At 42.3% G+C, this 26,644-nt stretch overlaps 1 protein-coding gene across 3 annotated transcripts in view; it reads right to left on the bottom strand.

Moving 5' to 3' along the window:
• Positions 1 to 26,644, bottom strand: part of dph1 (diphthamide biosynthesis 1) — a 61,022-nt gene that overhangs the window by 9,265 nt on the left and 25,113 nt on the right. For 2 of the 3 annotated variants that reach the window (XM_080771855.1, XM_080771857.1), the window contains 6 exons: positions 24,019 to 24,140; positions 16,469 to 16,623; positions 14,360 to 14,481; positions 12,058 to 12,126; positions 11,294 to 11,450; positions 6,116 to 6,216 (listed from right to left, as the gene is read on the bottom strand). In XM_080771855.1, coding sequence (XP_080627981.1) covers positions 6,116 to 6,216; positions 11,294 to 11,450; positions 12,058 to 12,126; positions 14,360 to 14,481; positions 16,469 to 16,623; positions 24,019 to 24,140 — 726 coding nt within the window. The remainder of the gene's footprint in view (positions 1 to 6,115; positions 6,217 to 11,293; positions 11,451 to 12,057; positions 12,127 to 14,359; positions 14,482 to 16,468; positions 16,624 to 24,018; positions 24,141 to 26,644) is intronic. The other variant, XM_080771856.1, reaches the window with a different exon arrangement.

Genomic DNA, 26,644 nt, shown 5'->3' with positions numbered 1-26,644 from the left:
GAGCAGTGCAAACTTCCAGTTTAAATAGGCGGTATGAAGATGGAATGAGTGTGTGATTAGACAAAGTGAATCATGTGAATGAGAAGAATTAGTGAATTAGTCTTCCAAAAGGTTTTTTCTCCCCCCAAAAAACAGATCTTGAAAAGCGGGATCGTCTTCTAATTAGGCTTATATTTGGGCCAATATGGTAGCTTGTCGGGAGGGCTGGGCAAGACAAAGTTAAGACTTTGAGGCTTGTTTGCACAACATGAGCTTGAGCTCACGCCTCACTACATCACCCTCTGTGGCCCATTACACACCGACACTGTTATTGGGACTTCTACCTGCATGACTGTGCTTCAATTACACTACACTCACAGTCCTGACCCGAGGCAGGGAGAAACAATTAACCTTTCAACGTGGAGGGAAGCTCAAAGCAATAACCTCACCAACAGAAAACGTCATTTAATTAAGACAAAAATATATAATTCGAGTGAAGGTTTGGGAAGGGGAAATTCACACAGTTCAAAAAGCAATGGGGGCTATTTGCGGTCTAGTTGAAGTAAGTGTACATTATCTGTGTGTGGTGCACAGATATCTCTACAGTGGTTTAAAACAAGCCTGGGGACAGCCTAATTACACACTTAAGAGAGTCTGCTGCGTGTGTGTGTGTGTGTGTGTGTGTGTGTGTGTGTGTGTGTGTGTGTGTGCATGCGTGCGTGTAATGACAGTAAAAGGCTGGGAGGTGGTCAATGTGGTACAATGTGCTGTGTAGGCTAGAGCTGACGAACAGCTTTTCCTCTCTTGCTAGTTGTCGACAGTAACTTACTGTACTTGAATACTGTACTTACAGTAACAACCTTTTTCAGTATCTGTAGTGTACTTTACTTGAGTATTTGTATTTTTGGATACTACCATCTCTCACTTTCTTTATCTCTCCCTCCTTCAGCAAGACAACAGGCCCTACACAGGTGCCTATATCGGTGTCCGTGTCTCCTCCGAACTAGAAAGGATTAGTGGCTGTGATAAATAACAACTATCTACAGCTGTGCAGTCTCACTGTGAATGGACCCTTGTCAAGAGTCATGACTAAGTATAGCTTATGAAGGACCAGGGTCTTGCCAGGTCACTGGCTGTCTGGTATCCTTGTACCTCCACCTGATTAATTTCGAACAGAACCCTGCCACACGGACAAAGTCCTCATAATATACTGTAGAATCACAACAACCCCCACATTCCATGAGTCAGTCTTGCAAATTTAAAATGCACAGCTACAGTATTATCAAGATAAATTGTCCTTTGGGTTAGGGGGCATATATCATAAAATGGTCAATTATGGAAATTAGGGGGGAAAAAAGAACAATATATAACTATGACTAAGCTGTGAAATCAGTCATCTATGACGCCAGTCGTAGATGACTGTGTCTGACTCAAGATTTGAAAGGTCTGGAAGGCTTCAGCACGATCAGAGCCCATTGGCGGCCTGGACGGCTGGCGTAACCGTCTCGGCACCTAGATACCCCAAGCTAGGTGTTTGAGTCCCGATCCTGACGACCTTTGCTGTCCCCCCCCCCCCCCCCCATCACTCTCCCTGTTGCAACCTACTGTATATCTAACAATAAAGGCAAAAAGCCTAAAGAAATCTCCCAAAAGGGGTTCCCGCCCAAAATGTGTTTAAAAAAAAGAGCTCCATTGACTTATATTATTTTTTAAGTAATTTAATATATTAAACCCATTCTGGGCGGGAACCCCTTTTGGTGTTAGCATTATGCTCATAGCGCGCCACCGAGTGGCGTGCTATGAGCTTGTAGGTCTGCTATTTTTGAAAAATCGAAGAACGACTGACATAGAAACATAGCTTTTTTAGAAAACTGTCAGGATGTAGAAGACATTTTTAGAATCTGATCTCAGGTCAAAATTATCCCAAATCTTTATAGATGAGAATGAAACATTGCACGCATGCACTCCCAGTAGGCCAAGGAGGAGCATCCACCCCCACTCTTTCAAATAGACCTCACGGTGGTGCTACAACAGGCTGCTTTATTTACTTTCCGAGGATCATGATGCAATTCCCTCTGTAGGATTTCTATTCCTGCCATTTTGCATTTTCAGATCTTCAGTCAAGCAAATGAATACACACTACACAGCTGGCTCTCGTTTATCAATGGGACGATGAAACAAGCCCAGGTCGAGCCCAGCAATCACTTCAAGACAGTGCTCACTTGGTCATATCCTGCAAATCACAGTGTGAGAATGGACAGGTGTGGCTATTCTGCTGTTGGGAAACAGACCTAGTATGAATGAATAATGTCCATTGTTTTAATTAAGTGCCCACATCACTACAGCTGATAACTGCATGATGATTTTGCCTTTGGCATTGGCTGACCAGAGTTGCTTCCCCCCCATGTTGCCAATATCAAACGTTTTGGTGCATAGCCTGCATCCAGGAATATATGCCACCCTTTTCACATTGGCCTGTTATAGCGCCAACTACCGCCAACAACACATTTTTGAAACAAAATGCCGTTTTGGTGCAAATTTCAACGCGACAAATTTCAACGCCAAACAGGAAGTGAAAATAGCAGCTGATTGGTTGATATTTGATAGTTCCTATTTTTTGCTCTAACTTTTCAAGGGTTTTTCATACAGACTTGTGGGTGGTGTCATTGGAGTTGGTTCAGTGTCCTTGTTCTTCATTGGTGTAACTTGATGTTGCAGTTTCTATCATTTGCCATAACCTTTGAACAGTTTGTCATACAGTCATGAGTCACCTCACTGTCATTCAGTAGTATTCCTTAGCTCTGCTCCCAGTTCTGATTGGTCGATATTTGCCTGTAACTTGCGGGCCCGGTCATCGCTGCTTGCAGCTTTAATTATAAATGACATTTGTACGTCATACATTATTGAAAACACAATTCCCATGCATTTCTGCAGATAAACAAACTGCAAACTGGAATACTGCTGCTGTCACATGATTTACATACATATTTATTTTTTAATTAACATTGTCACGGGGCAACCCATGCCCTATAGACACTAGAAGAATCCACAATCTAAAACTGATCATGACAAACACACACTGCACAGCTGCTTCCATTAATTAACAGTCATCAAGCTCCTTGGAGGTGCGGCTATGTGTAGCATCATATACCCTTATCTGCAATTTCTCCACAAATAACACAAGCTATAGGAGGTGCACATGGATGCAATCTGGTCCATTTATGCATCAGACTCTGATGAAGATGCAGTAACCTTTAAAGTGAATTCTGAATTGGTACCAAAAACGGTGAAAAACGGTTGAGAAATGACAGAGTTACCGTGTGGGGGTCCTATCAGTCAGTCATTTTATTTTTTTAAATATTTTTTAAATTGATAAATATCAATTAATATTAATATAATATAATATAATATTAATATAAGACTTTAAGTCATTATGGAGATAATTCTAGCGTCTGCTCCCGTGCTTGCGGTTATGGTTAGGCTAGGAGATGAGGTGCATTGTCATTTGTCGGACCAATGACTAGTCTGAACAACGTACTGCACCCGATAATTCCACATTCTGATTCCGGTTACTGAAGGACACATGACTTTGAGTGGTCCGTGCAAACTGATTTTTAAAATTGTATTTCCTCCTCCTACTATCCCCACTAGGGCAGGGTTTTCCTTTTTGCCCTCAACATAATCAATAACGTCCGTCGGTTCACAATCTCTTCGTGTGTCAATATTCTCGATTTTATATATATATATTTGTGTGTTCTCTATGGAATGGAATTTGTGCATGATTCATACTGCTCTCTTCTGTAGAATGTATAATGGTTTATGGTAGTCACGTATGTGTCACTCATGGTATTTTACTAACGTATCAAAACAGCCGCCTCAATTAACAGTGCTCCAACCTATAGCCCACTCTTACTAATCTGTCAGACCTTCTATCTGTCCTTCTCTCACCCACTCGTTCACTCGCACTGTCGCACATCACACCACGCATTATCCTACAGGGAGAGGCAAGGACTTCATCAAGTACTCTCTCACACACACAAACACAGGCACATGAAGTCTTCATGTGCCTGTGTTTGTGTGTGTGAGAGAGTACTTGTATTGCTATACTTGTGACTGATAGCTATACCTACACCTACAAGTATAGTAGAATTTGAGAAAGACATTGATTGGGCCTCAATCACGAAACGTGCTTACGATTAACAATGCTTAGACTGATTCATCATTCTTCGTCTTAGCTTAGGTATACAGTACAGTACACACACATCTGCTACACGTCTTTTATTATATGCCCCTACAGTATATGGAGTTTCCTGATGTAATCAGTATAATATACTGCCCACCATTATATGAGCATTATGCCAATACTGTATAATGGCATGTCGGTTGGACATGCGCTTCTGGACAACCAGATCTCCATATGTCTATAACTCTATATCATATATGGGCATATGGTTGGATTGGCAGTTCTGGGAAACTGCATATCCGGCAGACTGCATGCCAGGCACCACACTCCGGCGGCATGTGTGGCACATTTTACGTTGATCAAAATCAAATGATCGGAAACGGATCGGGAGCAAAAAAACGTGATCGGGAAATCCCTAGCCATAATGTAATATAACGTACACATCATATACTGCATGTACATGGCTGTCACATGTGCATTCACTTTCCAAAAAGTTCTCTCTTTGGAAAGTAATGGCTGCACTACATTCTCCTCTTTGCCTTTCTTCTGACTGGCAGGCAGATAAATCGCATTGACTGAAGTATGAAGCTCAAGCTTGTGCAACGGATATTAACTTTAGAAACTTTGGAAGTTTGCTTAAGATTCTAATAACAGCTTCTGGCAGGAGAACAGAATTGCTTGGCAAACAGTGTTTCAACTTCAAAACTGTGAACATAAAGGAAATGTAAAGGAAAGTCTAAATGCCTCTCTGAGATAATGGAACTCAGTGTGTGAGTGATTTGTGCGTTTACTCATAATGTACAGGTAAAATACATGGATTGAGTGAGCTCATGTTCAGTAAACGTATCTTTTGGATAATAAAGCAAATAAAGTACAATATTAATGTATTTTGTAAAATAAGCCTATTGTGCTTTATTGATGGATTAAAGTAAAGACCAGTAAACATTCCTTTGCCTATGCTACATCAGTAAAATCCAGTTTGTCATAATCATCTTATAGTATTAGTATTTCATATTAGTATTGATTAGGCAGAATGTTTATTCCTGCTAGTGTGGCAAGAATTATATCATTTCACGAGACATCAATTTGATTTATGATGAAGCTATTATTTGGCAGCTCCCAGTTGTAAATGGTCAACTCGCTGAGTCTCCAATTAAATGTGCAATGTTGCTCATAGAATTAGTTCCATATGCTGTTGATTGCAGTGTTGATGTTGTTGATCATGATAGATACACTGGTTCAGGTGTGGGCTGGATTAACCCATTTTGTGCGGGAACCCCTTTTGGTGTTTTAAACATTGTTATAATTTAGCTATTGAAAAATAGTAGATCTACAAGCTCGTAGCGCGCCACCGAGTGGCGCGCTACGAGCTCGTAGGTCTGCTATTTTTGGAAAGATTTAGAAGATTCTTTTGTATTTATTTTTAAGTCAGGCCAAAATGGATTAAAGGTGTAGGACAGAGACACTACGTCCTGAATGTGTTGGCATAATGACTGGGAGAATAATGATTGGTGAAGAAAATGGAATGTCCGCAGCCAGTCGCACACGATATCCTGCTCCCCCGTCATTATCATTTTTAACCAAGAGTGAACAACGTTTCGCCCATCCATGGCTTCATCACGTTCTTCAGAATAATGATTTGGTGACATTGTGGATATTAATGTACTTCCAGTTCATTTCCAATTTTACCGATGGCCTAGAAACCCAGAGCTATTCATACAGTGGTGAAGAGCTCGATCTAACTAAATAAATATAAACTCTTAAATGACGGAATATTTAGTCAATGGCACTGAGCCGTTAATAATAAATAAAATAAATATTTCGTCAAAGTCAGTGAATATGTTAATGACCCAACGCCCAAATGCAATATGGTCCAATGTGAAGGACTACAACACTGGCCAGTGCGTGCCGTGCGCACGTGAAGAATGTAAGTTAGTGTGGCTTTATACTTACGCATCCACCTCAGGCATCAAGTCCAGCTTGCTGGGGAAAATTTCAGACAGCAGCACTCGTGTGAAGGACCTGCCTGATGACTCAAGCTTCGACTCCAAGTGCTGAGGAGGGGGAAAAAAACAAACAATGACCACGTGAGACCAGGGGGCCAGCAGAGGGGCCATTTCATTTCCCATAGGCCTCAAACCTTATTCTGCAAGGTAAAACTCCACAAACCTGTGTTTTATATCGCACATGCAGATTTGCACACATACATACAGTACATATAATTATGTGTGCTCTTACACACACTCAAGCATTCCAGTAGGGGGTCCTTATTAGGTGCTTCAATGCTCTCTGCTCTAGCATGGTTTAGTTAACAATCTCATTAGCATGGCTAATTCCAGTAGCTTGCAAGAGACAGGACATTTGCAAAAGTGGATAAGAATTACCAGCGCATCACCCGTGCCTAATATGATCAATATGATCAATAAAGGTCTATGTAGGTAGACCTTTATTGATCTCCTTGGGGAAATTCAGTATCCTGTTATTAGACAGAAGTGTGTGGGCAGAGTCCATGGTCACTCAGAACCCAGGCAAGAAATGCAGGTGTCCTAGTAGTAACAGCAGTAATCATGAAACACAGTATGCAGTAGGTATGGTACAAGAGTAACGAGAGAGATAAGACGTTAGGCCAAGCTACACCAGGCTTTTCTCGCCCGTTTACTCTAAACGCGCGGACCGTGCGTGCGTAAGCCAAATGCCCTGGCTACATCGATCTGTCAGACGCGCGGCAGGTTTGTGCGGGACCTTCCGGGAGGATATATAGATACGCGCACATAGACTTAAGTGTCTGCACTTGGTCTGATGGAAAGGGGGCATATTACACACACCCACCCCTCTGGACTTCAACTTAACCAACAATAATCAATTATTAAGACATGAGGCCGATTCTACAAATGCCTTCTAAATCTAAAGATTTTCAAAAATAAATAAATAAAATCAAAAATAGAAGATGTACAAGCTCTGAGCTTGTATATCTGCTATTTGTGAATAGCCAACGCTAGTAAAATCTAAAATAACAAAGATGCTTTTCCAGTTTTAATGGGTTAAAATGCCCTATGCTTGCGATACTATCCTCGAAAGGCTCCTTTGGTGAGATAAAGGCGAGAGCCTTTGCTGATAGCCAGTGTACTCGGGGACATCAGGAGAACATTTCTACAACTATGCTCTTGGACAGAGATAGCACTGTCCCCTCTGCTAGAGAGGTCATCTGTAAAACTCCACTCCTTAATCTGACCATGTCACCATGGGAAATCTGGTGGTACAATACACTCAAACCTCCCCCCCTCCAAATCCACTGGAAAATTGTGGGTATTCCATCTCTGGATGATATTTTAACTTCCAGCACTAACTTCATATTCAATTGTGCGTGCGTGTGTGCGTGCGTGCGTGTGCGGGTGTGTGTATGTACGTGCATGTGTGCGTGTATGTGTGTGTGTGTGTGTGTGTGCGCATGCGTGCGTGCGTGCGTGTGTGCATCCGTGTGCCAAAGTGCAGATACACAGGGTGTATCTGTGTGTTTAACAGAAGGAGCACTGTCACAGTACAAGTTTGGAGATGACAGCTGAAAAGCTGCTCATCTCTAAAGCTCACTCTTCTGACAGGCCACGCTGAGGTGCCGCACAGATGTTGCTGAGTGGCCCCTCTCCAAAGTAATGAGGCCAGGATGAGAAGAGGCTACCGACTAAACTCAAAAAGTCTATTCTCCCCTCAGGGCTAGCGGGTGGATGTGTTATTGTCGGTTTTGTTTTGTCATGGATGGTGTTGTTGTTTTTTGTTTTGTTTTTATGTACCATGTTCCTTGTATGTCTTGTATTTAAAAAAATGGAAAAAAACAGAAAAAACATTATATATATATATATATATATATATATATAAATCACACCTGTGTGAACTGAGTGGTGCAGTTCCCCCCCCCCCCCCCCCACACACCTCTATCTCTCTCTCTCTCTCTCTCATTAGCAGCACTATCCCTCTCTCTGTTTCCACCCCCTACTGGTACTAATAAGTCATATACTCGTGCTCAGATACAAACGTACACATACGCACGGACATTGCTGGTTGTAGGAGTGGTTGCACCACTCAAAAATAAAAAAATAAAACACATAAAGAGAGCAGATCAAATGGAGGAGAGAGAGAACAAAGAGAAGGCTGGAGGCATGTAGGAGCACAGCTGCAGGACAGGTCTCAGGTGGCTTTAACTCGAAAATCATTCCTAGCCGATCGATCGGCACGGATGCGTGTACGTTGTGAGGACTAGCCCCTAGTTATGCAAACCCTTGCAGTATGTGGGCACTGGGTCACACATGCAGGAATACACACATACTATATACTATATTTAAAGTTTCACCAAGTAACTGTTTATAGCTGCAAGAAAGACTGCTTTCCCAGTATTTATAGTTTACCTTGAAAGAAAGGCAGGTTGGAATGAGTCTGAAGTTTGCTTGTACACTGTATATGGGTGGAGGACCATTACGCCCTATTTTTGACAAACGGCAACCATACAATTTGACTTATATGGTTGTATTGACCACACACACGCACACGCACACGCGCACGCGCACACGCACACACACACACACACACACACACACACACACACACACACACACACACACACTAATCTATACGGTAAATTGTCTCATAACCCAGATCAAAAGGCAGACAGCTAGATCAAAGGTACAACGTTCTATCAATTTCTTGGCCTCAAGATTCAAATGTGCAATCACAAGGTCACACAGCCGGGTAGATTGCTTGTCATATATAAAGAACATTTCACCATACCCATACAGCTTGTCAAGTGAAGCTGACAGGGAGAGACGGATATTGCAAATGATTGCATAAGTGCCCCGAGGACACATAGATGGTTTGAATGAGGATAGGCTTATTGTCTACATTCCAGACATGTGTTTGATGCACTGCGACATGTAAGAAAAACACATTTGAAATATTGATAGTAGTCATTATAGTGCGATCCATGGGTCTATTGTATTATTGTAAATGTGATCACTTCAAACAAAGAATGAAAATTATGCATGTGTTCATTGTCTGAGTTTAATTGCTGGAAGGAAAGAAAACAAAAGTGCAGTCGCATTTTCTACATTTCCAATTTGTTTTGTTAGTTTGTGTCTGCCAATATTCAATTACATTTTTTTTTATTCAAATTAATGGAAATTCCAAAACAATGATATCTAAAATCCCACAATCTTTTACACACTGAGCTGTCTAGATTCCACACACACACACACACACACACACACGCTATGGCACATGGCGACAGACATTTACTGAGCAATGAGTCACCACATTTTCCATCAGAAGCAAAGATGCTACAATAGCTTCATTACATTACAGTATATGTTATGTCGAACCGTCCTAGCCCTGCAATGGTGGGTCACTGGATTACGTAAACGTGAATATCAGAATCACGCATCTATTTCTAGATATGATTAACCAACATCTAACGTTAATTCACTTTGTTTGATGGTATTTTCTAATCTTTATAAGTATATCTGCAATAGATGAGCTTTAACCCACTGTCCCAACACTGTCCTCTATATTATGACTTTTGTCAAATAAAAAAATCCGATTTTCATTTCACATTCAGAAAAGCATCTGGCGACCCCTCGGAGGGTCACAAGCCCCAGGTTGAGAACAATAAATTCAGATTAATGGACAGGATCTTGAAGAGGTAGAGCAGTTCCCTTACTCGGGAGCCACAGTTTGTAAAGAGGGAGGTGGCAGGAAGGACGTGAAGAATAGATTGCCAAAAGCAAGAGGTGCATTCATCAGACTTAAAAAAGACCCGGAGCTCCAACAGCGTCACAAGAAGAACCAAGCTCAAACTGTACTTGCTATGGAATGAACTTCCCATTGCAATCAGAACTGCAGACTCACTCCCAATCTTCTGCCGTAGTCTGAAAACTCACCTCACCTCACCTCATCTCATCTCGGCCAGTAGCACTTGCCTCGACAACCTTACAGGTGTATGCAAAGGCTAAATGTATGTAATTTTGATTTATAATTTAGCATTAGATTAGATGTATGAATTAGCATAGCATTTTATGTAGACGTAGCACACAGCACTCTATAATGTATACTCATAGCTTCACTGTACAGATAATCCATTGTTAGACAGATATTAGGTTCTTTGCTTGCTTATGATTTTTGATGACTATTTCTATATATTTGATGTATTACCTTGTATTGTTCCTGCTTACTGGAAATCGCTCTGGATTAAGAGCATCTGCTAAATGCCTAAATTGTACAAGACGCTAGTGATGCCAGTATTGCTATATGGATGTGGAACGTGGAAAAAGAACAAAGGAGACAACAAGGCAGTTGATGTGTTGATAACAGACGCCTACAAAGAATACTCCGTATACATCGTCAAGATCATGTGTCAGTACTAAAGGCCTGCTAGAAAGAGCTGAGTTGAAGCCACAGAGTGAGGAAGTGAAGCTGCGTAGATGGAATATGGTTGCACACATACTAAGACAGGACCACAACAATGACTGCAACATAGCAATGACTTAGCATAGCAATAGCACCAGAATGGAAACGAAGAAAAGGAAGACCAAAGACCACCTGGAGGCGTACCGTTGAGAAAGAAAGCCAAGAAGCAGGATTTAAATTATGGTCTGAAGTGAGGACTGCAGCAGCTGACCGTGAAAAGTGGAATCTCTCTGTGAAGGCCTCATGTGCCACAAGGCACAATGTGGATAGGTAACAGGTGAGAGAGAGTGAGTGCATTTTCCGGCACCGGCGTCAGTTCTGGCGTCGCCGCCAACTGTCGATAGTAGCCGCAGCAGTGTTTCTGTGCATTAGTCTGACGACACCTTATACCCCATGCCCTAACCTAACCTCACAGTTGAGCCACGGCTGATTTTTAACCTGCAGCACATGTCGGGAGACGGGAGCCTGCACGAATGAGTTTTAACCAAACACGACATGTGTCGGTACACTGCCGAGGCTGTTATCGGCAGTGTCTGGACCGGCAGCCACTGGACGGACCGACTCTGCCACGGCACGGAACGCCGCCCCTCCCCCCGGCAGCGCCGTGGGATCGCCGCTGCCCGAGAATGCACTCACTGCTTCTGTAACAGGTGGTAACAAGAGTACAATATATGCTCTTACCTCCAAGACTTTGGGGCTGCCCTGCCGGCCCAGTGTACCCATGATGAGGCCCCATTTCTGGGCTGATCGCGCCTTGTCGATAGCCTGGAACCTCAAAGCCCGCATGGCCTCGTGATCATAATACTCCCTGGTGAACACCTTACTGTATGGGTCATATCTGCACACACACACACACACACACACACACACACACACACACACACACACACACACATCAGATATCTTTATCTATCCTGAGGACAGAATCACAACAAAGGATGAGAAAATCCAATCATGAAGGTCCATCAAGTATGACAGCAGCTACTGTATCTCAGAGAAAAGAGAAGCATCTTTGACTATCTAATCTTTTATTCTTCACTACAAGAGACTCACTTGAGATTAGCATCTTGTTTCTGAGGAGCCTGTGATGATATGCATGACAGTGCAGTGCGCAAGTCTATTTAAAAACTTAATTTCCTTTTGGGTACCAAAAAGTCTAACAAACCCTCTTGTGGGCAGTGCATTCATATACTTCTAGAGACCCTTTTTCACAATAACTATATTGACTTAAGTTTCTAATCCTTTCTCATTATGTTTTGTCATTTCCTAATTCCGTGAGTCTGGAATGATCAAATTAAATTCCCACAGTGTTGTTGATAACTGTTGGGAGGTTTCACAGCTACTGACCAAGATCACGATAAAACATGTCATGTCAAGAGATAATAAATTACATTTTAGAGAACACAGAGACCGTTTCATAACAATGATCATTGCTGTTACTTTACCTGTAAGCAGGTATATCTGGGTTGGCGATCATGATTGACTCTAGGTGAAACCGTCCATCTCCCAAGTAACTATAAAGAAAAACACATGAACCATAAATGCTTACGCCCACAGACTGAATGAAGATAAGAGTAAGCAAGAGAGGTGAGAGTATGTGAGAGGGCGAGCAACAACTTCCTCCAGGCAAACATACTTGCTGTGTTTACCACAATAGCTATCGGTCTTATCCGCCTACACATCCTCCCTTCCCTTTTATCTCCATCCCTCTCCCTCCCCGTAGCAGAGGAATAAAGGGGTGTCAGGTACAGGGGCCTGAGGCAGAGGTTGAGGTTCTGACCAATTTCTACTGTCCAGGAACATGACTCTTAAGATGGCAGCATGCTGTTTACACAGGTGCCAAGCCTTTACAATTAACCCATGGGCTGCACTGGGGGGAGAGCACAATATAAAAGAAAGCATAATGAGGAAATGTATGATTACACACAAAACAAAATGCATAGCCCTCCCAGGTATTGGCTTGGGAACATCTTGCTAGACAAAAGGGAGAGGACAGACAATTACACCCACTAATTGGCCAGTATTTAGCCAAGCCACTGAAACAGGCTGTGGGTGGGATTTCATATGAGCTCCCAAGGAGACTCTGCTCACCTAAGTCACTCTTTTTAAGTGTGTTTGTGCAAGCATGCGTAACACTCTAGCTGTGTGTGTGTGTGTGTGTGTGTGTGTGTGTGTGTGTGTGTGTGTGTGTGTGTGTGTGTGTGCGTACGCGCACGCGTTCATGCTATGCTATGTCTGTGCCGCGCAGGATAAGAATTTTGAGCAGCGGTGCAAATTAAATCTGACTGAAGCCCCCTTTGTGCCGTCCCACTTTGCTTTGCAACATCCAAGGCCCTCACATAATCACGTTCCCTACAATAATCCTACGGCTCGTCTCCCTCATACCTTCCTCTATTCTGCAGCTTCAACAGGATGGCGCTGCTCTCCCATCACAGTCTTTCGTATTTCATCCATATTCTATTATCCTTAGTAAAAGTGTTGAGTGCTTTAGCTATAATGGCAAATGCTATATTGGTTCTGCATTATGCAACAGCCCCGACCTTCTATTCTGCTCTATATTGTTCCCGGTACCGGGGCGGTCCGTACCAGAGAGGTTTCATAGGCGCTGCAATGGGTAGGAAATAAATGGTGACTGAGCTTTTCTTAAAGCTGCTTTCACATTGAGCCTTTTAGAGATACTTCTCTTCATTATACTAATGAGATAGATCAGCACATTTTACAAAATATCAGAACATTAGAGGGGGCTCAAAGGCCAATATAGCATTCCTCACTTCCTCACTAATGTGAGAGTCATTATGACTCGGGCATATTGTATTTTTTGCAGCGTGGTGTTATCCCTAATTTAAGTTATGTAAGACAGCCCACTGTTGAGAAGAATGGAAAGTGCTATTAACACTTTCCCTCCCATTAGTTAGTTAGTTGATGGGGCGGCGGTGGCTCAGGGGTAGAGTGCCTGGATGGGAACCGCATTGTTGCCAGTTCAAACCCGGGCTCCCCCAGAGTTACTGTCGAAGTGTCCTTGAGCAAGACACTGAACCCCTAATTGCTCCCGATGTGCTAGTTGGTGCCTTGCATGGTTTCCGCTGCCATCGGTGTATGAATGGGTGATGCACAATCTATGTAAAGCGCCTTGGATAAAGGCGCTATATAAATGCACCATTTACCATTTACCACTACACCCTGAAACAGAGCAGTTCCAGGCTGACACTAACAGATGGAGACGCAAAAGATCATCTCTAGATGTGTTCTCTTACCTGCCGACACTGTGAACACGAATCTGTGCTTTCACAGATCAATATTGATGTTAAACTATATCACATTATGAAAAGAGAATTTCCGCAACATAAACATGCCTACGCGTGGTTGACAAAATGATTGCACAATGTCATTGCTGTCGTCACAACGCAGCATATTGTGAGCAGGTGAATGTGTTGCTGCTCAAACCAGTAGGGGCTGCCTATTTGAAAGGTGTGCATGTTAAGAATGTATTTTTAGCAGTATAGTCCTCCAAGCAGCGTGTGGTTGTTTCTGACTGAACATTAGAGATCATGTTTGATCCATCACATTGAATACCTTTGGTGGCACCAAGGGGACCAGGGCGGCGGGGAAGGAAGGATGCATAATTAGTAATTACGGCACAGAGTCTTGTTGACTCAGACAGTGTCTATTGGTTGGGGCAGCCAAAGTGACGAGCTTGGGGCCAGGGATCAGGGAGACATGGAGGAAAGAGGAAGCAACTCGTCTCACATAATGGCGTCGACATTGCAGTCCAAGCGAGGCGAGGTGCAGCCCAAGATCTCTCCTGGTGACAGAGGCCGACATTGGGGCACCAGCACTTCATACTCCAATTTCAGTGGTGCGCTCACCGCCTGCATCGGGGAGAGAAATGACATTGACAGAGAGTGAAAGCAAAGGTGAGGAAGGCAGGAGTGTCAATGGGCTACAACACCGTATTAATGGCTACAGTCTGGGTGGGCTACAAGACCTTTGTACAAAACAAAGAGGGAGGGAACAAAGTTCAAGGCTATTTGACTGTAACATGCGTCACCCTTAACACATATCATACAGCTGGCAGCAACAATGCAAGCAGTGAAATTATTGGACTCCGAGCTTCCTTAACAGTCTGGATAAAAATCTGAACAGAAATATGAAAAAATTTTATAAAAATAAATGCATGAAAATTAATTTAAAAAAAATCAATAAGCTGCAACAGAAATAGGTAGCCGATTACTCGGTAAGTCCCCTCTTCCAACCCCTCCCGGAGGGTTTCTGAAACAAAAATCACACCTGTGTGAAGTGAGGGGCGCTAATATATTAAAGTCTAACTCGTGTTGCTATGATTAGGTGATGTAATGGTGATGGAAAACAAACGGTGACAAAACAAATTAAATTCTCTTTGTTGTTAATGGCATTTAATGTTTGCGTTAGGGACAAGATGACGTACATTTTCCCTTCATTGTCAATGGCGTTTTTTCATGAACAAACATTGAACTAAAAACAAACATTAAACCTGTATATAGGAGGATCTAGCACCCTCAAAAACTGGAAATATATTATTTTAATGAGTGTCAACTGATCCAAACACCTACATCATTAAAACAAACAAAGTGAGAGGAGAGGGAGAGCAAAGGTCAATCATGACAGGGAGGATCAGGATAGCAGAGGTTGTGTAGTTTTAGTTCCAAGCAGAAACGGAGTGATATATTGACCGCTTTAAAGTTCAAAGGTAATTGTACTGTTACGCCCAACGTGACTCTGCGTCCTAATTGGGCTTCACAGCCAGCTAAAACTCTCTCCTGTAAGACTCCTGAACAGGCAGAAGTGTTGTACATGGACTGGATTTAATATAGGAAAGTGTGAAACTGAAACAGATGGAAACTGCATCAAACACTGAAACATTCTGCTTATGTAGAAAATGGGAGAACCAGGATCACTTCCTGTAATATATGGACTGAAGCTCAGCAAAATAAACAGCGCCCCCTGGAGACAGGGAGGTACTAACTAAAATAATAATGTAGCAACTATGCCACCTAGCGGCAGTAAAGCAAAAACAGGGAATATGTAATAACAGTAATCCAGGAACACTGTGGGTGAGCCAGGCTACGACCTCCTGCCCATACTGAGCACCCTCCTACACAAGCCTACACACCATGAGGCATGAGAGTGAGGGGGAGGCAGGCACAAACACTGCGTTGTGCACAAAAACTCATATATAGACACCGATACATTACACACTTGAGTGCACACACATAATGCAACTCTCCCATATACAGAACATGACACACACACACACACGCATGTGGAGCGGTGTGTAAAAATATGCTGCGGTTACATTACTGCAGTGAGGCTAGTGTTGTCGGTCCGACACAAGTGGAGGCAGAGTGGCAGAAAGAAGGATGGCTCTGTGTGGCACCAGCAGGGTTACAGCGAGGGAAGCAGCCTGCATGCACCCGCCAGTATCGCTACTGCTGCAGCTATACTGCTTATGTAAAGAGGCGAGCTGAGCACCACGTGAACCGAGAGGCTTCGCCAGTTCACGCCTCCTTTCAAATCCAAAATAACTGCATTTCCCGAGCCCACACTTGAACTGCACCTCAAAGAAGCGTGCGCCCGCCTGCTCATGAAGGAACAAAAGACTCCTGGGGAGCATGTGTGACAGAAAGACAGTGAATGTGCCTACCTTTGTGTGCACGGTATGTGCATACAAAGGTACATGCACGCACGCACGCATCCACACAAAAACACACACACACACACACACACACACACACACACACACACACACACACACACACGCGCACACACACACAAAAACAAACAAACAAACAAACAAACAAACAAAAAGTTTCTGTTCACCTGCAGTGCAGCCACAAACTGAATCGTGCTGACAAGCGCCAGAGAGCGTCCAGAGGGGAAGTTGAACTTGACCGTGTCCAGGAAGTGTGCATTGTCCATCTGGATATCCACAAACACGTAGAGCATCTTAATGCCCGCTGTGGCGTCTATGGGGACTGCAGGAAGACAAAGACACGAGAGAGAGAGAGAGGAGATCGATGAATAATTCACACTGTTATGCTAGGTAGGCCTCTGGCAGATACCAAAAGATATGCACTATTTATGGCACCTCCAGCCTGTCACTTACATGTATTCTGTGTTACATTTAGGTCCATATAACTGTAGTAAGACATGGTCTGGCAAGCAGTAGGCACGCATGCCACCACCCTCGTTCCACTTGAGTCTCCCTCACACATGGAAACTAACGTAAAAACCTAAAGTATTAGTTTAATATTTTTAATCGTTTTTTATAAATCTTTTCTATAAAATGCATTAAAAATGCAAAAGATATGCTATAATTTGCTATGGTTTCTTTTTTAAGAATAATTTAAAAAACGTTATACTGCCCCTGAAGATGTTATGAAATCATGTATATATTTATAAAATAATAATCATGTATAATTCTTGAAACCACCCCTGATCACCAGGTGGCCAATCTGTCCACATAAAGAAGTCACTTCCTGTTATCTTGTTTTTACTTGTTAAAGACCCCTCGGTTGAAATGTCGTATTACTGCTGTTTTGTCGCTAATAAATATTTTTGGAGCATTGTTCTACAATTCCTGTTCTTACAGTTCGGCTCTGCACCAAATAACGGAGAATGTGCGTTTTTCTCAAAATTATTAGGGACACATGCGATTAGTATTAATGCCATTAATTTCACGGCACATTTACTACACACTTGGGCCTTGTAGATGTAGCTGGAGACACAAGTGGGAGAGAATCCAAGATTGGGAAAGGGCATAGATTGGGGGGTGGGGAGTGGGCACATTATCAGTACCGTTGATCACCATAATTACGGCTCCTCTTGTGTTACATTCAATTTACGCCTCATGAGCGAGAGACATTTTGTGCTATGATTAAACAAATGGGCCATTATCATGTAAATGTTTTTGAACAAGCATAACCCACTTGAACGTGCAGATCAAGTGGAGAGAGAGATAACGGGAGAAAGGCATGATGGCTGGGCGGGAAATGGTGATGGAGGGTGCGTGCGTGCGTGCGTGGAACGGGGAAGTGAGAATGAGAGTAGCAAGGGCTGATCTACTGTAGAGGAAAAAGAGAAGCACTGAAAGCTATTTTCACTGTTGGTCCAAAACCTTCACTGGAAATAGAAAAAGAACCAATGTGTGTGTGTACAATGGATCCAATGCAGTTGAAAGCTCAAATACATTATATTGGTTAAATATTCATATAAGGCAGACTTAACCACTTTCAACCTGGTGTCAATGTTTTGGGCAAGCCATTAGGCAAACATAATTTATTTGTAGTTTGGCTTTTTTCATGCTACATGTATGACAGACAGTGTGACACTGTCATACGACAAACTTCAAAGTATAAACTACAGTATAAAGTATAAACTAGAGCATTAAAAATGACCCAACATGAAATATAGAGATGCGTGTTTTCACGTACGATATCCATCTGGACAGAGGATCTGCTGGAGATGGAGGAGAGAGAGTGAGAGACGGAGAGAGAGAGGAATAGAAAAGTACGATCAATGTAGGCCCGGAAATACATTGGAATTCAATTTTGGAGGGGTTGGGAGGCGGGTGGCGGCCGCTAGATAATGTAACTGTATATATTCAGGAAGGTTGGGAATGGGAGCAAAGAACTGAAAAAGAGAAAGGGGCAGAGGCGGTGTTGGATTGTCAATTAGCCGCTACCAGAGTGATGAATGGATTTAGGATCTGAGCAGAGATGGGAGAGGAACAGAGATAGGGACGGATAAGGGGTTTAAAAGGACGGTTGCTGGAGAGGAGTTAAATATAATGTAACACAGCAGAGGTTGGGGACCCAGTGGGCATGGATGTTTAGTAAAAAGTCGAGACTGAGACACATCTGCGTTGTCGTCCATGGATTCGTACAGCCGCTGCCCCAAAAACATAAAGGGCAAAGTAAAGTGGCATTGATTTGCCCTGTGATCACATTAGTATGGCAGCCTGCAAGCACTTAGTCACTGCAATTAGAGAGACAGTCAATGAGACAGACAGAGAGGACTTGCACACACTATCAGTAATTTCATTTGTCTCATTTCCAAGTTAACTCTGTTTCTCAATATGGGTCATAAATCGATGCATTCAGCACGCCTCATTAATACAGTCACAGAGTGAAAAGACAGACTGAGGTCGCATTCTCACCTAATACTCGATCCGAATTTGCGGAGAAGTTGGGATTCTTGCATATTTAATTTGCTGCGATTTGCCTTCACACTGCGCTGTCATCCGCAGCAATTGCAAACGCAGCAGGGAACTTCATCAATATGTTCAATTCATAAACTACACAGTGAAATCTATGGTGTTCATACTAGACTAGAGTCACTAGACGTCTCTCACGCGTGTTCTTCTGGGCATGTGGAGGCACAGCTCAGCAGCACAAAAGTTTACAAGTTCATCGACATGAAGAAAGTTCCCACTCCCTCCCCACACAGTGACAGCAGTGACAATTAACACTCCATGTTTACGCACAGATGGACTGAATATTCTGTATGCTACAGTGTTTTTTGTGTTTCTGTTTCCTTAAGCAATTGATTAATGTAGGCTACTCGTCCTCATATTTCAATGAGGGCTTCAGTCTCTTTATTTGCCCACATCTATCCACGGTTAAATGGGACAACTTTGCGCTGCATAAAATTAATGTCTGTGTTTAGATCCTCATCCACCATAATAGTTTGCTTCATTTCCTTTATTTGCTGCGGATTGCATCCCCACCTGCACTGAATCGAAATCTGGTGTGAAGTTGCATCGGTGATGATGGATTGCAATTTCATATACAGTTATACCACGGTATAGAACCACACCAATGTAACACATGTTTATGAACACCTTTGCAGCCCTTTACTGAGGACCTTCCCTGTACACAATCGCAACACCATAACAAGAATCCTTGATGTGCTGTGAGCTATTTTTGATACTTTTGTCAAAAGTTTCATGTGATACTGTCATACGATACGGTCATACGATGAAGTATAAAATAATAAGGCTTTCATTTACAGTGACACTATTCTGTTAGAATAGGTGAGAATTCAGGTTTTTATTTTGTGGCACTATGCCTCTACTGCTCCTAGCTGGTAGACTAGAGCAATGTAGAACAAAAATGTGGTTATTATTGCACCATTTTCCTTTTTTAAATCAAATATAACAGACAGTATAGGTTTCATTCACTTGCACATTCAACATGAAAAACATTAGGTTATATGTTGGCCAAACTGTACATAAAGAAAAGAGGTGAAAATGAAAGATGATAGCTAATAAAAGCCAACTAGAGGGGAAGGAAAAAACATAAAAGCATAGAGTATCTGTGTGTGTGTGTGTGTGTGTGCGTGCGTGCGTCCGTGCGTGGAATGACACAGAAATCCTTTAATCTCGTGCAGGTGTCTGGCATTCACACCATAATGCTTCACACATCTGAAGTGGCGCTGCCTCGTGTCAGTCTGTCAGTCAGCCTTTACCCAGTACAGTACAGTGACAGTCAGAAGTGATGGAGGGAATACTAAACATTACTTGATACGATGCGATGACTTGTTAGCTTGTAAGCAATATAAGTTATGCATTAAAGCACAGATTTGCACAGGGGAAAGTGCTCAATCTATTCTCTAATAATCGGGCATGTTGAGCTGCACTGCAATTTCTCAGGATTCTCCACCCTCACTTAAAGGGGAATACCACTCATTTTCAACATTTTACTATGTCATTAATATACCTTAGAGCTGTTGTGTGGAAATAATAAAAAAAAAAGTCCCCCCCATTCTGTGTTTCCTAGAACTGGAGGTATGAAAAGAAACATGGTGAATCACATATTGATGACATCATCAAGATGTGATTCACCATGTTGACTTTTTTTGAGGGTTTAGGGTTACCTAACCCTAACGCAAAAGGCCCATACCTCTGCGATGTTGTGAGGAGAAATGTGAGGCTTTAAGAACACGCTTATCTTAACCCTCTAAGACCCAGTGTTGCTTTATAGCAACAATTTTATTTTAATTAATTACTTAATTATTATAATTTTTTTCTGTTCTTTTTTCAATTAAACGTCATCAGTGATGTTCATTGCAATGCCATTGCAATGCCATTGGTCATGATATTTGCATATAAACACCCCCCCACAGAGGCTGAAATTCACACAAATAAAAAGAAATTGAACATTTTTTAACCTATGACTTTTGACCTTTAACCCCAATAAAAGTAAGTAAAATAATTGTAATATATGTTTTTTTTAGATCATTAGAATGTCTAGAACATGTTTTATTCATTATTGTGAAAGATATCCCCCAAATGTAAATTATTAATTTATTATATTATTATATAATTATTATACATTTTTAACATATTTTTTAGTCTTAGTCCTAGTAGTACAAAGTACTGAAGTAGTAAGGTTGAAATCTATTTTTTGCAAGTAGAAATTAATGCGGGTCTTAGAGGGGGATGGTATTGATCTAATTGTACAAGCAATTTTGTATATCCTGTATGTTTGTGAGTTAGCAGCAATGACCACACACACACACACACACACACACACACACACACACACACACACACACACACACACACACACACATTTGTACACACATGCACAAGCATTAAGACACGTACACGCAGACACAGAGCCGTCCAATGTATTACTATTCTGTTGGCCATTCCTGGTATTTGGGAGAAGTGGGGCTGTTCTGGCAGCGATATTTCAGAACTATTGATTTAGCATTTTCTCCCATGTTCAGGAACCGGCAGACAGCGGGCGTGAGGATGAAATGTCCTCAAGATCTGCTTGTTTTTTTGTTTTAGTTTTTTCAAAAGTACAGCCCTAATGCATGCTCCCTATTGATCAGCCCAAGTCTAGACGCCCAAAGCCAGATAGGAGTTTAGTAAAGGTCCCTGCACACTGCTGCGTTTTTCACTTTTTTAGCTGTGTTTTTACGTCGGTTTTCCGAAAAACGCATCCAGTGTGCAACCACCTTTACAGTTAGGTACATCTGCACTTCATCCATTGTTCCTGTTATAATCATGATCGCCCATGTCTGTGCACTTGAACGTGAGACACAGTGTACTTGATATGTATTGTGTACTGCCTGATCTGTAGCATACTTTATAGTTAGGCTACGACTCCGAGAGACATCTCAGACAGCAAGGTCAGCCCTGCTGCAGTAGGCACGTTATTATTATGTCTCATATATTGTTGTTACGTCATTATGATCCAGACCAGCACTATATACAGTATGTTCCTGTTTGTGTAATAAACTTTGTGAACCTTTAGCATGGTACTGTCTCGTGTCACGTTATTGTTTTCCCAGGCCCGCCACCGCAGTCGCCGTAGAGAAGGAATACTTCGACCGGTTTATCACACACCACCCAGCCTACACACTACCTGTCTGTCCACCCTCACTTAAAGGGGAATACCACTCATTTTCAACATTTTACTATGTCATTAATATACCTTAGAGCTGTTGTGTGGAAATAATAAAAAAAAAAGTCCCCCCCATTCTGTGTTTCCTAGAACTGGAGGTATGAAAAGAAACATGGTGAATCACATATTGATGACATCATCAAGATGTGATTCACCATGTTGACTTTTTTTGAGGGTTTAGGGTTACCTAACCCTAACGCAAAAGGCCCATACCTCTGCGATGTTGTGAGGAGAAATGTGAGGCTTTAAGAACACGCTTATCTTAACCCTCTAAGACCCAGTGTTGCTTTATAGCAACAAATTTATTTTAATTAATTACTTAATTATTATAATTTTTTTCTGTTCTTTTTTCAATTAAACGTCATCAGTGATGTTCATTGCAATGCCATTGCAATGCCATTGGTCATGATATTTGCATATAAACACCCCCCCACAGAGGCTGAAATTCACACAAATAAAAAGAAATTGAACATTTTTTAACCTATGACTTTTGACCTTTAACCCCAATAAAAGTAAGTAAAATAATTGTAATATATGTTTTTTTTAGATCATTAGAATGTCTAGAACATGTTTTATTCATTATTGTGAAAGATATCCCCCAAATGTAAATTATTAATTTATTATATTATTATATAATTATTATACATTTTTAACATATTTTTTAGTCTTAGTCCTAGTAGTACAAAGTACTGAAGTAGTAAGGTTGAAATCTATTTTTTGCAAGTAGAAATTAATGCGGGTCTTAGAGGGGGATGGTATTGATCTAATTGTACAAGCAATTTTGTATATCCTGTATGTTTGTGAGTTAGCAGCAATGACCACACACACACACACACACACACACACACACACACACACACACACACACACACACATTTGTACACACATGCACAAGCATTAAGACACGTACACGCAGACACAGAGCCGTCCAATGTATTACTATTCTGTTGGCCATTCCTGGTATTTGGGAGAAGTGGGGCTGTTCTGGCAGCGATATTTCAGAACTATTGATTTAGCATTTTCTCCCATGTTCAGGAACCGGCAGACAGCGGGCGTGAGGATGAAATGTCCTCAAGATCTGCTTGTTTTTTTGTTTTAGTTTTTTCAAAAGTACAGCCCTAATGCACGCTCCCTATTGATCAGCCCAAGTCTAGACGCCCAAAGCCAGATAGGAGTTTAGTAAAGGTCCCTGCACACTGCTGCGTTTTTCACATTTTTAGCTGTGTTTTTACGTCGGTTTTCCGAAAAACGCATCCAGTGTGCAACCACCTTTACAGTTAGGTACATCTGCACTTCATCCATTGTTCCTGTTATAATCATGATCGCCCATGTCTGTGCACTTGAACGTGAGACACAGTGTACTTGATATGTATTGTGTACTGCCTGATCTGTAGCATACTTTATAGTTAGGCTACGACTCCGAGAGACATCTCAGACAGCAAGGTCAGCCCTGCTGCAGTAGGCACGTTATTATTATGTCTCATATATTGTTGTTACGTCATTATGATCCAGACCAGCACTATATACAGTATGTTCCTGTTTGTGTAATAAACTTTGTGAACCTTTAGCATGGTACTGTCTCGTGTCACGTTATTGTTTTCCCAGGCCCGCCACCGCAGTCGCCGTAGAGAAGGAATACTTCGACCGGTTTATCACACACCACCCAGCCTACACACTACCTGTCTGTCAAACCAGACGAGGGTCTAGTACTTAGAGTTTACAACAGTTCCATATGTAGCTTTGTTTTCCTTTACACACACACCTACCTATGGGCCAGTCCTTCATACTGTACGTGTTTCTCTAGGTTGTAGAATTGTTACTGTGCAAATACAAATGTGACACAGCTAGAGGGACGAAGACAGTGAGGGGAGAAAAGTGAGACTGCAGGAGAGCAATTGAGGAGTATGGACGGAATAGAGGAAATAAGAGAAACGTATAGAGAAAGTGACTCACTCAGACAGCTATGGCCATAGTGCACCATGAAATCAGCTCCCAGGGCACGGGCAGTGAAGTCGTCCACACAGCAGGCCCCATACGTCACATCCCCCATCACAATAGTGTCTGCTTCTGTGAATCTAGGAAACGCACGCACACACACACACACACACACACACACACACACACACACACACACACACCCACACATCAGTACAGTCGCAACCCGTACACACCTCTCCCCAATCGTTACCACAGCGATCAATACACACAGCATAAGAGCTGTGTTGTGGTTCATTATGATAATCTCCCCCCCCCACACACACACACTCATCAGAGACAGAGCAAACTACACAGCGCCTGCTGGGATGGCACTCAATGACCGGCACAAACGCTTCACAGCCTATACTACGACTAGCCAATGGGGACCTTGAATGGTCCCAAAGCTGACTGTGAGTTCAAGTACACCCTGACGGGAGTCAATTGGTCTGAAATCAATAGCAGGAGAGGTAGACTAGACAAGTGGGAGAAGAGCCAGGGCTGGTACAGTAGACATATAAGCAGATTTGATGATAGAGGTCTGTGTGAGCCAATCCTATCTTGGATTTGAAAGCACATCTGGCTGTGAAGAGGTTGACTGGTCTCAGCAACAGATGATGAGAACGGATTGAACAGACTGCGGGGGAGTGCTCTCCACTTTCAAGAGAATAATAATACCAAACAAAGCAAACACTAAAACAAGTTGAGACAGCAAACAAAAAAAATCTATGGATTTAGATCTGCTGGAAAGAACAGTCAATCTAGCTGTCAAAAATGGACAATTAAGAACAATGTATTCCAGGTGAAATCCACAAAGGCTATGTTAAATATTAGGGGGAAAAGCAACTGGGGTGGGGTGGGGGAAGCTGGGGGAGACAAGTGGGTTGGATGTACACTAAATGGTGTTTTTTGCCTGGTGTTTGTGGCTCTGTGTTGACAGATTGAGGCTAGATGGAGTGTAGTGTTGCTAGGAGAGTGCGATGTGGGGCTTGGGGGTAACACAAGAAGCAGTACAGAGGCTTCTTGTGGCTATATAAGCCCAAAAAAAAGACTCATTATTATCTCTTGTGTTGTGTCTCTGAACTCAAATCCACCACTTGCACTGCCCAGTGTGTCTGTCCATTTCTTATCAGCACTGTTTGGGAGTCTGCGGACGGACGCACACACACACACACACACACACACACACACACACACACACACACACACACACACACACACACACACACACACACACACACACACACACACACACACACACACACACACACACACACACACACACACACACACACACACACACACACACACACACACACACACACACACTCTCTCCCCTTCTTCTTTAAGTATTGTTGCTTGAGGATGACTAAAACTATATAGAACCTGGTCTATATAATTATAAAGTGCTCAGGCAAAATTTGGTCAATGTTGTGATTACAGTCGATGCACCATCTGGTGCACTGGTGTTGACACGTGTGAAATGAATGTTCTGAAGCTCATCCACCTGCATGCATCCTGTGGTTTTCTCCTTGTTTTTCTCTTTGGCGGTTTTCTTCCAATGGCTGCTCTCAGTGTGAAGGACAGCTTGGGCCAGCTGAGCCCAGGAAAACATACCGGGCAGATAGAGCAACTCATTTCCTAAATAAATATTTGCTTTAGAAGATTTTATTTGCTTATCCTCCTCTCTCGCCAAGGTCTTGGTTTTGTTTGTGTGTGTGTGCGTGTGTGCGTGTCCACGCGTGTTGCAGTGCCCCTGCTGCTCATTATGCAAATGTGATCAAGAGAAGCACGGTGATAATCGGTTACTGAGAATCATGTAATCCTCTGTTCAGAGATCTGTGAACTTAGCGCTCCAGTTGGCTCGCTTGCCAGTTTAACTTCTGTCCTAGAATTTGACAGCTAGACTTTTGTTTTGGAGACACATAAATGTGTACAGCCTCCACAAAGCTAAAGGTTACACCACTCATGAAGAAAGAAGGTAGGATGTCCACGCACCGTTTCTTGAGCTCCCAATACGTTTATATATATTAGAAGAAACAACGTTAACAACTCGTTAAACCAGAACACGGAGGAGACCCACAGCATGTCACGCAGCTCCATCATCATCTACAATGCAAACTACATTATAGCCAAAAACCGTTGAATCTAATCAACTGTCTCAATTTCAGACTCATTGAAAATACACACTCATTATTGCAGTGAGTGAGTATACTGACGAAATATACCAGCAATACATTAGACAATAATAAGACACTCCAATGAGACATGTGCTCCAGAGTAATTACTGGTCAAAGAACAGCACCTAGGGGGCTGGTTTAGCACGTCCTCCATTCCTCTCCTACAACCTCTTTCCACTTTCAACCCTAACCCCTCCTCTCACCATTTATTATAATTAATATAAGTCACATCTCCATTTTGCCATCTCTTCCTTTTCCATTTCCATTCCTTCATTTTTCCATTCCCTTCCTCTATCATTCTCTTTTTACCGTCCTTGATAGGCACCAATCCATTTCCACTTTCCTCAGGGTATATCGCTGTGGTTTTGCCCCTCACAACCCCCCATTCTCAGGCTCTATAGAGCTCAACCAGTTTAACCCAAATG

This window comes from Protomyctophum bolini, assembly GCF_963924005.1.
Source record: "Protomyctophum bolini genome assembly, chromosome: 9".
Taxonomy (NCBI): Eukaryota; Metazoa; Chordata; class Actinopteri; order Myctophiformes; family Myctophidae; genus Protomyctophum; species Protomyctophum bolini.
This window is presented reverse-complemented; position numbering and strand designations above follow the sequence as displayed.